Source organism: Bombus pascuorum, chromosome 5 (genome assembly GCF_905332965.1).
Source record: "Bombus pascuorum chromosome 5, iyBomPasc1.1, whole genome shotgun sequence".
Lineage (NCBI taxonomy): Eukaryota > Metazoa > Arthropoda > Insecta > Hymenoptera > Apidae > Bombus > Bombus pascuorum.
In genome coordinates, this window is record NC_083492.1 from 5,452,731 (window position 1) to 5,464,550 (window position 11,820).

At 31.5% G+C, this 11,820-nt stretch overlaps 1 protein-coding gene across 4 annotated transcripts; it reads left to right on the forward strand.

Moving 5' to 3' along the window:
* Positions 1–1,619: 1,619 nt before the first annotated feature.
* LOC132907041 (uncharacterized protein CG5098) lies at positions 1,620–11,321 on the forward strand. 4 transcript variants are annotated; one of them, XM_060959775.1, is made up of 7 exons: positions 1,620–1,728; positions 3,643–4,845; positions 4,952–7,060; positions 7,163–7,344; positions 7,448–7,766; positions 7,853–8,062; positions 8,366–11,321. In XM_060959775.1, exons 2-6 carry the CDS (start codon positions 3,693–3,695, stop codon positions 8,053–8,055), a joined length of 3,966 nt encoding a protein of 1,321 aa, XP_060815758.1. In that variant the 5' UTR covers positions 1,620–1,728; positions 3,643–3,692; the 3' UTR covers positions 8,056–8,062; positions 8,366–11,321. The 4 variants fall into 4 exon arrangements, with proteins under 4 accessions (XP_060815758.1, XP_060815759.1, XP_060815756.1 ...); XM_060959776.1 differs by lacking the exon at positions 1,620–1,728 and adding an exon at positions 1,939–2,079; XM_060959773.1 differs by lacking the exon at positions 1,620–1,728 and adding an exon at positions 2,227–2,465.
* Positions 11,322–11,820: the final 499 nt, after the last annotated feature.

Below are 11,820 nucleotides of genomic sequence, written 5' to 3' on the forward strand. Positions count from 1 at the left end.
AATATATGTAGTAAGTACTTGGTTGGCTCATTTGGCGGGTTGCGTCACTATAATGTTTGTTTACGTGACGATAAGTGTACGTTTAAAGAAATGCGAATACACAGTTAAATTATGTTAGAAGATACATATATGTCCAACTAGAATAATTATTTAATTGTAAACAAAAAAAGGCAGCTGTTTATTTAAACTTTATAATTTTCTGTTTTGCAAGTCGACCGTGTAAATAACACATAATTGTAAATATAAACAAATAATCGTGGGCGATTAATGAGGAATAGCGTAAAGTAAATATTTAAATGTCGATGATCGCGGTTATTGTAAAAATGATCATTTATATAAATTTATGTTCGTGTCAAAGAAGATTCCAGAAAGACGCAGAAGCGATACTATACACATATAGGGAATAAATGTTTGCATATAAGTACATTGCCGCGTTTTCCAAACATTCGTTGGATGTTATTCATTGACGAAAGCGATGTAATATAGATTCATCCATCATTGAGACTTGATTATAGTGAATTTTCTACAGAACTAGATATCGGATACGAAGCATTTTAATAAATATACAAACAAAGTAGTAAAAGAAATGCCACGGCATGGTAAGTAATATTAATGACTTGATTGTGGCTATAATATTTGTTAGACTCTACAATATATTCATATTCATATCAATAATAATAAATGTATTAAACATCTTTAGAAATATTTTTACAAAAAATTTTGACCGTAATAAATATTAGGAAAGTAAAAGTAATTCATATACGAAAAACTGTCGGAAACAATGGAAGAATAATTTCTAAATATATGTATATGTACAGTATATACTAAATTTTTATAAAGAAAAATAATACATACAACATAAGTCTACGTCAATAACAATTCTAGTCTTTAACAATAACTTGAGCGAAATATGTTTTGTCTCTTTTAAGTTATGATCAATGATTACGTTTTTCAACTAAAATTTATACACGCGCTTCTACATGGCGTACCAAATACATGGGCAGAATTCTAATGAAAGAAAATTTCATAGATATAGATTGCGAATGTGGGCGGTGTTAAGGATGGCTTCAAATTTTCAATCACTTTTTACGATGTTAACAATAATTATAATATCAACAGTATCAACAGAAAACGAGATAGAAAGCGAATTTAAACGTGAAATTAGTATTTAAACAACTATAATTATATGCATTTCACACACTATTGTGAAAAGTGTTTTAAAACGCATGTAATCTTCTTTTCATGCATAATTTTGATAAATAATAGATTTTAACTTAGATGATAACACTAGCAGTGCAATATTTTTGGTAACATTTCTTTTAACAAATGAGTTCAAAATACCTATGTATATTTTATATAATCAACTTCGCTAAGCAATTTGCAGTAGACTACTTCTAAAAGACTATGAACAAGTAGGAATAAATTTTTGAATTGATATCCATTACCAAATATTTCGATAGTTGTACGAAAAAAAATAATATTGTGAAAAAGATTGTACATATACGAGGAAGAACGTGTATGACTGTGAACGGGCGAGCGAGAAGGGTTAACAAAAGAGGGAATGGGATAGAAACGTAATTTGCGCCGCCACCGCAAGGTGTCAGCATTGCATGCGGCTCGCTCGCTAGCGGCCACCATTGTTGAAATTCTGCTTTGGTTGATGCCCCGACAATTTTTTGACGGAAAATTGTAAATTCGCCAGCCCCTGGCAAGGGCCCTGTGCGGAAGGTGCGTATCCCGCGGTAATCCTTGGATCATGGCTCCACTATAGCTACCGTCAGTAGCATGTTTAGCGATAAAAAAGGGCCCACCGGGGAAAGCCAGTGAAATCGAGTGTGCCCATCGATTTACGCGAAAGAAAGAGGCACCCATGTCCGTGTCGTACGTCTTGTCGGGGTGTTGGTGTTGTGTGCGCTGCCTGAATTGTGCATGGTACGTGCGTGCATGCGTGCCGGTACAATGCAACGCGTCTGTCCTCGCGCACCATGCAATCTGTCGATCTTAGATTCTGTTGTCCGAAGTGAACTAAACGTTCGATTATCCGAGTGTCCCCGAGAGTGTGAGATATTTGGGCGTCAGGTAGAGATTGTACGAATAATTTGGAAATTTTGAATATATAAGTACACGTTGTTCCGCGTGTCGGCAACACGCGACTCGCGCGTTATCGACGATACTGTCCAGGTGCGGGGAAACACACATCCCTGCTTCGGTGTTTCGTTAGTGTCTCTGTGTGCGTGTGCGGTATCCACGGGGTTAGATGTCTTCTTTCCACGCTTTGCACGTTGTGCGTGCATAGGCGTGTGCACACGCGACGCACGTCATTCATACATGCATGCATACGTGCGCCCCTGTGTATTTTCCATGGGTGTATATGCGCGGCTTGGTTAACGTGCTTCATTCGTATATATGCGTGCTCTGGTGCGGTACGTCTACGCACACTGCATGCCATCGGAATTCACGAAAAAGTACATGAACTGTAATCCTGCTACCACGCCGTTGGATCAGCAAATCGAGATACACAGTGTTACACTCGCATGTCCATAGCTCCCCTCGTGGCTAAATCGTAACATCGGCTACGAAACACTTACAGTGTTATTCCTTGTATCGTGATTCTGTGCAATACTGTTAGAATTTCACATTGATATTATTGTGACAGTTCCTTTCAAAGATATAACGCTCAATCCATCATGAGAAATTTCCAAAATAAACTGAGCTTGGTGCTTCTTGAATCTTTTCATATATCAACGTTGACACCCTGACAAATACTGTGATTTTTTATCATCATCCTTAATCTTCGTTCACAGATATCGAATTTTTTGTGTTTTATGGATTTTACGTCTTTTATTGTTCAAATATTGTGGAGGGTTACTTCTAATTATGTGTCCTATTTGTTGAACAAGTAGATATGTTTGTCCTTTAAATTGCTCTTGTGAACTTTTCATGTTGGGATTATATTATTAGTGTAATGTATTTTATTTTAATACAAATACCTTAAAATTATTGATAATATGACATTCACTCATAATACTGGATATTGTAAAAGTGTAAGATAAACACCATTTAAAAATGTAAACATTGAAACTGAAAACCTTGTTGCAAAAAAGATTGTGTTTTGTGAAATATGTGGGTTATAAAGGAATATTCATTGCCAATAATACTTATATATATATTTGTTTCAATATTAATACCACTGGAATATTTTAATTTTACATCAATTACAGCTTAACAAGATGTAAACATTCAGTTATTTATTAGTATAAAATAAACTAATTTAATCTAAGCTAGTTAAAAATAAACTAGTTTATTTAAATATTTTCTTATAATACTTTCAGAAATAGAAAATATTTGTAATTGCACATTACAAGGAAGAACAATTAACTTCCAATTTATATAATTCATTAAATAATTATCAATGTTATTACTGTGTACATAATATTAATGAGCAAAGAGTAAATATTTTAGAGCAGCATTATGATGTGAATTGTCAAAACACATGAATTGTTCCTATCAATAGTAAACGTAATTTTTGACACTTTCTTCACATAACTTATTTCAAAGACAAAAAATTATTTTAATTTTTCAAGTTCATTTAAAACAATCTATAATTATAATCATAGTTTTCAATAAACATGTTTGTTACAGGGCCATTTATATTTGGAGTTGCGCCAAAATGGGCGCTATCAAATAATTTCATGCAGTGGGATTACATACAAGAATTTGTAGCACATGGTGGTGTGCCTGACGTTTATAATTTACGTCACAAGGAAGAAAATATAAGTGTGTCGGATTTAGATTTAACTTATGTTAATCAATTTATAAACTTCATACAATCAACAAACAATAAAAAGATTGCAGATTCTGATATACAGAAGGGAACAGTTGATAAATGCTTATCAGAATTTTTAGAGCCTGTGCTTAAAAATCGCAAGGAAAGTTATAGTACCTGTCAGAGTGACGATAGTAAAATAAAACCATCTAATTTATTGGATATTAACCAAACCATAGGCTCCTACTTATTTTGCAAAGATAAAAGCGAAAATTTATCTGAAACAAAGGAGAAAATTGATCATCATAAAATTATTGATTGTGTTCCTTGCTTGTCAGAACAATCAAACATACAAAATATTACACAGTACAAGACATTGTCTAAAATTTTGGAACAATATAAAAATATTTATAATCTTTGTGCTTCTGAAGAAGACAAGCCACTTAATTTAGTAAAAAACTTGGAAGATAATAAGGACTGTTGTAACAAACAAAGTGAAGATAAAAAGAAGCTGTGCAATTTTACAAATATAAAAGTATCTTTAAAGGACTGTGCCATTTCAGATCGAACAAATCATTCCTGTAATATAGAAAATTGCTACAACACAAAGTACAAGGAAATAGACTATGGTTTATTAAAATTTTCAGATCTAGATGACTTATCTCCTAAATTAAAAATTGATAAAACGTTACTTAAAGCTTCAAAACCTAAATTATGTAAAGATTTAGAAACAAAGTTAAATTGTGCACCAAATAAATACTTAGAACAAGAAAGTTTTGTTCTTAATAAATATTTGACTAATAAAACTTCAGTGCTTTTGCGTGAGAGAAAGAATACAAATCTTTCTTTTCTAAATTCACCTCTGAATGTCAAAGATACAAGAATTAAAAGTGAATCTTGTTCAGACGAACAGATAAATAAGTCAAGGAACTCGTATTTTGTAAATACCTGTAAACCAACATTAAATAATTGGGAGGATTTCGAAATGTCAGGACAATATCCAGGTCATAGCCGACCTCCGGTTGGCACACCTCCACCTCAGACAGTTTGGAATCATCTTACAATGGCACAAAGTCAAGGTAATACCTCTCTTCAATTTTTTAAAAAATTTAAAAAAAGAATATTTTATCATTTTTAATATAAAATGATAAGCATTGTTCTTTATATTAAAAATATTTGTCTTAGTTTCAGGGTTGAATATTCATCCAACAGCCTTGTCAGGTGCAGCATTGAGTCCAGCAGGATTTTACACACATCCATCTATGGCAAGAGCATCTCATATAACATCACAACTTACACCACAACTTGCACATACTCAAGCACCTCCAACATGGCATACACCAACTGTTCCATCAAAAACAGTTACTCCAGCCAATACACCAGGAAATCCTTTGTTTAGTTTACAAATGCTGGTAGATAATAGACAGAACCAAAGTCAGTATAGAAACTCACCAGGTTCACAAAGTACACTAGATTTATCATCTACTTCTGAAATTATTCCTGAAAATTATTCTCGCATACCTCAAGATATCCCAATAAGTTTGACTGCAAGGAATGTAGATAAGGGCAGCAGAAATGGAAATATTATTTCTCCTCCAATACCTTTGAATGGAGAAACTTCATCTGATAGTGGAATTAGTTCATCGGTTCCAACACCTAATTCTGTTAGTGAACCAGTTTCACTCTCAACTAAAGAAGTTACAACACCTAAAATAACAGTAAAAAACTTTGAAAGCAATTTAAAAGGAGTGGCAAATCTTCATGATAAGATTAAGGAGATGAATGTAGATAATTTTACGCAAAAAGTTATAAATTTACCACCTAGTGTTACTATTGAAAGGGTAGTTCCAGAGAAGAAAGAGCCTGAGGTTACAAAAAATAAAGATACATTAAGTGTCATTGCACAAGTACCAAGAAATGTTTTGCCTGTTATTGTAAACCTTACCTCTAGAGTGGACAAAGATGTAACAGATAGTCCAAAAAGGGAATCGTCTTCAGAACGAGATCGAAAGATCGAAGAGACGAATGTAAGATCACCTAAAAATATACCAAAAAGAGGTAAGAAGGGTGTGGATTCTCTGTTAGAAAAGTTAGAAGGTGGTAATAAAAAACTTGGCAGTGCTGAAAATATTGGATCTGTTATTGTAATGCCAGTAGAGGAAAGAGATACATCGAGTGTTAAAAGCATGTCCCCTGATAGACAGAAATCGAAATCTCCAAATAGGGAAGATGAAGTAGTATCTCCAGCATTCAGTAATGACGATTCTAATGATAATACTAAGCAACGCAGAAAAAGAAAACTAGAAAAGCCTGTACGGCTTAGTAAAGACTCTAAAACGGAAGTTGAGGATATGGAATTAGAACCTACAGAACCAACAGAACCTAGAACAAGTGAACCAATAACAGAAGAAACAAATGCAACTCCAGTTGTCAAATTAGAAGACAATATTGACACAGCAGAACAGAGAATACCTGAAAAAATTGAGGAAAGTGTGGACGAAACAAGTGAGGAGAATCAACCTATTAGAAGGCGGAGGAGTAGTGAAAGTACACCTCCTAGTTCAACTCCATCGAATCAGAGGGTTAGAAGAAAATCTAGCGATGACGCGACTGAATTTTCAAAAGTAACAAGTCCAAAACCTGTAAATAATACAAATCCGTTTAATGAGGTTGAATCAGAACTTGAAAAGATGTTTGCCGGTATTGTTGAGACAGAGACAGATGTTAAAAAGGAAGAATCAAAATCAGAACTTACAGAACCTGAACTTCAATCCGGGAGCACAACGAAAGCCGAAAATTTAGAAAATAATGTGTTACACACAAAAGAGGCGCAAAGTATAAATCCTACTGATGTTTCATCTACAGTTGATACAAAAATGTCTGGAAAGAAAGGGAAAAAAACTAAAGTACAAGGTGGTAAACGAAAAATATCTAGATCATCTGAAAATATTTTTGGAACTGTGGGTAATGATATACCTCAGAAGGAAATCAAAAAGAGAAAGATGTCTAAAAGTTCAAAAAAGCAAGACGCCTCGAAAAAGACTAAGAAAAATGCAAAAGTGGACGGAATAAGAGAAATGGCATATGATTCTGGGTCAAATGCAAGTTCTATTAGGTCTCGTGGGCCAGTAGTTCATGTTGAAGGTCCAAGGGACAGTCCATTAAGCATTCAAGTAGTTAATGCGCCACGGGAAGAAGAAGAAGAAAAAAGTAAAGAAAAACGAAAGAGTATTGGAAATGGGAATGCGGGGAGAAGTAAGAGACTCAGTCATCAAAACGATTTAGATTATAGGGGTGTGTAGTTTTAATATTTATATATATTTATATCATATATATAAACGAAAATTTGTAAATATGAAACAAAAAAAAAAAAAAAAAAATATGTATTTTATATAGGTAAAGTCAGTAGAGCGGGTCTCTTTAGTTCAACGTTGTCATCACGTTATGACGCACATACAACAGATTCCACATGGGTGTGCGTATTTTGTAAACAGGGTCCTCATTCTGTAATACCTGGGGATCCTGCTCGACCACATCCTAATTTGGCTGGTCCACATATAGCACCTGGAACATACACTGTGCGTATAATATTCTTTTTTTAGCATGTATATTAAATATTTTTTTTACTTTATTTTAAATTATGAGTAGTATTTAGAAATAACATTGTTTATCAAATTATAGGTTCCAGCTGGTGTTTTGAGTGATTTATTTGGCCCATATTTAATTGGTAAAGAACGTTTAGAAGATGGAATTCTTTCGGCTGATGAACAAGAGATTACTACAGAACAGAAGAAAGGTGGTAAGAATAAAAGGAGTTTGAGGTACGCTGGGTTAGCCGATCAGTTTACTGCAAAAATGGGTAAAAAGAAAAGAAATTCCATTGAAAGTAATACTAATGCCATGTTTACGGGAATGACCGTACTCCCCGGGGAAGAACAACGTTGGGAGGTGTGGCTTCATGAACAGTGTGCCGTTTGGGCAGCTGGAGTGTACATGGCAGGTACAATAAAAACGACTTTCTTAGAACTAATTGCAGTAAAAAAAATTGTTGTAAGATTCTTAAGAAAAAATTAATTTACATTACAGGTGGAAGAGTAACAGGATTACAAGAAGCTGTATGGGATGCAGCAAAGTCGATATGTGACTCGTGTGGTTTAACAGGAGCAAATATTGGTTGCGTTAAACGCGGTTGTAAAGCCGTTACGCATTACCCCTGTGCATTAACGAAAGGCTGGCACTTGGATACTAATCAGTATATACCGAAGTGCAACCTTCATCGGGTTACGTGAAACTTCGGTGAGTTCGCCAATATGCGTTACTATGAAATAAATTATCTGCATTATTTCAAAACGTATGGCTTTAATTTGAAGCACCGAATGATGATTAATAATTATAGAAAATTATATCTAAATTTGTTTATAAAAGAAATATGTTAAAATTAACAAAGCGTAAAACAAAACATCTTTGTATATTCATATATACTATGAGAAATATTTAACTCTTTAACCCCTTGTTCACTCTGTATTATATATAATCAATATTTTTGTTGAAAAAAGTTGAAATTTTAATCAAGTCTAATAATTAATTTATATTTTTCAGCATTTAACGATTTTGAAAAGTTTTGAAATTACGCTTTGCATCATTCGATGCATAAGTGTGTTTGGAGTGTGAAAGTATAAATGTCAAATGTATAAAGGACAGACATATGGTAATTTGCATACACGAAATATCAATATGCTCGACAGAAATATCTTCCAATGTACAAGATGTTCAAACGAGAATGCTGTTACTGTCTTAAGAATTTCAAATGAAAATGGAAATTAACGGATATGAAGAAATGGAAGTTCTTCTCGTTAATTAAATTTAATTAATTTTCTTGGCCTGTGGCCTTGAACAGTGGCCTTTTCGACCTAATGTAAAAGAAAGATTTTTTAATTTAAAATTTGTAGTATAGACGAATCGTTGCTGAGGAACAATGTTAATCAAAAAAGTATTTGCTTTCTTACTAATATTTATGAAATTTGAAAACGTTACAAATTTTCCCTAAAACATCATGTACGCAGGAATAAAATATGGGGCATATTGTATTAAAATTTGAACAAAAATCAGAATTCGGCAAAAGAATGAGAAAGCATTAAGGTTTTTCTAAGTTGTATGTGTGTATATAAAATTGAATGAATTATTAATCAAGTAATTTAATGGAATTTGAACACGTGTTTCGAATGAAGTGTGGATAAGAAACATATAGACAAGTGTTCTCCTGTGAATGTAAGAAATCATCTGTAAATAACAAAGTTTTTATGTGAAAAAAATTATTATTATATTATTATACAACTTTAATAATATTGCGATATTCTTCGTTTTTAAAAATCATACTATTTTAGTAAGCATGTGTAGTTATGTTCTTTATTGCGGGAAACTACATTTAGTGTAACAATACTTATTTCTATTATAATTTTTTGAAGATTAATTGTGACATATAAATCTACTGTAGGTGTAAATAAATAGATTTTCGCTCATATAATATTTCCCTTTATTTCTTAACCTTGTCTATTTTATAACTATGTGTTGAAATCATTTTTATTTAAAGAGAACGAGCTCACATGTTTACTTGAAAAGAGAACACTTGTAATAATTGTAATTATCGTTGTTAATATAACAATAAATTTCTAAGAAAAAGATGGACATTTGTTCCAGAAACATTATCTTCTCTTTTTCCGGCATGTGACAATTATAACTTCATTGTATACTATAATTTATGAATGTGTGAAATCAGTGTTTAAGGTTCAATAGTATATATACAATTCAGTGATTAAATTAATCGCTACTTATTATAAAATTTATCGTAATTATTACTGATTTATATTATTTTTTCATATTACTATTATTGTAATCATCTGCGCCGTCATTATTGTCATTGTCGTTTCCATCAAATTTTGTAAGAATATAAAAGAATCAAGTTTTTATAATAACAAGTATAAGAACATGGATAATATTGATTCTCTTAATGTATCAGGGAGAAGTAGTAAAAAGCAGGAAAATTGTATAAAAATATATAGAATAAAATGTACATAATACTAATTTGAGTAGATAAAAAGAAATATGTATATACATGCATACATATGTACATGTATTTGTATATACATAAATCTGCAAACATGTTAAAAAAGATAGTTGCCACTCCTCCTCCCACAACACAGAGTATGGCAAAGCAAGAGTAATCATTTTTAAACGTTAGTTATATAGATACAGAAACTAAGTTGTCTAAGGAAAAAGATTCTTTGTACATATTATATATCATATAGTAACAAATGTCTTGTAAAAAGGATTCAAAGAGCGTAAAAAAGCATTTTATTTAGGACCATAGTCTATCTGTTTTAATGTAAGATGATGAATAGTTTACATAAAAGTCAACGTATTTGGGTTTTTCTTAAACTCCTCAAGACATAGCTCATCACTTGAAGGGCAGTCTTTGTAAGATAAAAACAAAGAAACAAACAGCCAAAAAATATTATTGCTACTGAGTTTAATAACAAAAATTAAATTGTAAACAAAACGCTTATATTATACAATTGTGTATGAAAGGGAAACAAAATTCTATCTTAGATGAATAACTGTAATATTAATACTTGTGATACAAAAAAAATTCTGGATAGGAAGGTGTGATGAATAATTCCAGTATATTCTTCCTTTAAATCTAACTCTGCGTACATAGAGCACTATCTACATATTCCTGTACAGTTCAGCTTTATGATAAGCCACTGTAGTATTGTATACATATATTAGACTATTTGTGAAAGAAAAGTATAAAGCAGGATATTGTCAGAAGTTTTAGAGATTTTAGAATTCTCTTTGTACGCATAGTTTATCAATATGTAAGAAATTTTGAAAGTGAAATGGAAGAAAAATGTTTTATTATCTGTCTTGTATAAATGCTAAATTCATTTGGCTTGTAAATTGCGGAGAAAATAATTTAAAGCACTGATGCGCAAACAAAATTTGAATATCACATTGCCTAAGTAATTTGTATAAAATATAGATCTGTAAAATAAAATTATCACATCGTGATGCGTGGTGAGAGAGGTAACGGTAGTAATGTTCGCGAATTGAAAGTAGCAAAAAAACAATTATGTAATGTTAAAAAATCAATAGGTATTTTTATTCCTTGCCTTCGTATTTTTTAGGTCTAATTTAGTTTCGGATCTTCCCTTCTCTTTTCTGTTTACTCCTCTTTTTTTTCTTGCTTTTATATTGCTTTTAAGAGCTACCTATAGTTTTATACAATTTCTGTGACCTGGTTTAATATTAATAATCAATAGAAAAAGAAAAGTATCGGTTTTAATCTATTTACTGATGCCCGAATAGTAGAACAAAATTCGCGAAATGTATTTGAAGTCGATACAATAATACAGCTAAGTATATATCTTTGTGTAATATAAATATAATGAATAATAAAATATGATACAAGTCACAAGTCAGAATAACTACAGACAATTTCAAAATGGCCCTTTATATATTAGGTGAATGTACAAAATTAAAAAAGAAATACTATGAAGTTCTTGTACCAATTTTGATCCCACTAATCAAAACATAATAAAGAAACATTACGTACAAAAAGTACGCAAATTTCGGTTGCGTAATGAAAATTTTTATGTACATGACAAAAGAGATAGTATTATTAATATTTAATTTTTTTTGTTATAAAGCGTAATGAAATGAACTTTTGTAAATATATTTAAATACAGTAAATCCATAACCAAAATATGCACTGTTATATTGTGAATTATATACCAATAAATTATAGTTTTCTTTACAGCATCTAACAAAATAATACAAGTATTCTATTTTACATGCAATAATGTCGCGAAAAAGATATTAAGAACTAGTGATAGAAATAGATTTAGAATTGTCTTATTCGGTAATCTTATTTCAATTAAAAATAATTTGAGGACAAAAATAAACTGTGAAGAATATTTTTAATAAAAGAGACAGTAAATTTTACAGAAATATTTGAAATTTATTTTAAAACTGAAATCTTGTAATACAATACATTT

What these genes read in the sequence shown, in the direction of transcription:
- LOC132907041 (XM_060959773.1), top strand. Translation starts at nt 2,333, where the DNA reads ATGCATACGTGCGCCCCTGTGTATTTTCCATGGGTGTATATGCGCGGC. An exon ending in CCATCGGAATTCACGAAAAA is followed by an intron (nt 2,466 to 3,642) that starts GTACATGAACTG and finishes TGTTTGTTACAG; the next exon opens with GGCCATTTATATTTGGAGTT. An exon ending in AGCTGGAGTGTACATGGCAG is followed by an intron (nt 7,767 to 7,852) that starts GTACAATAAAAA and finishes TTTACATTACAG; the next exon opens with GTGGAAGAGTAACAGGATTA.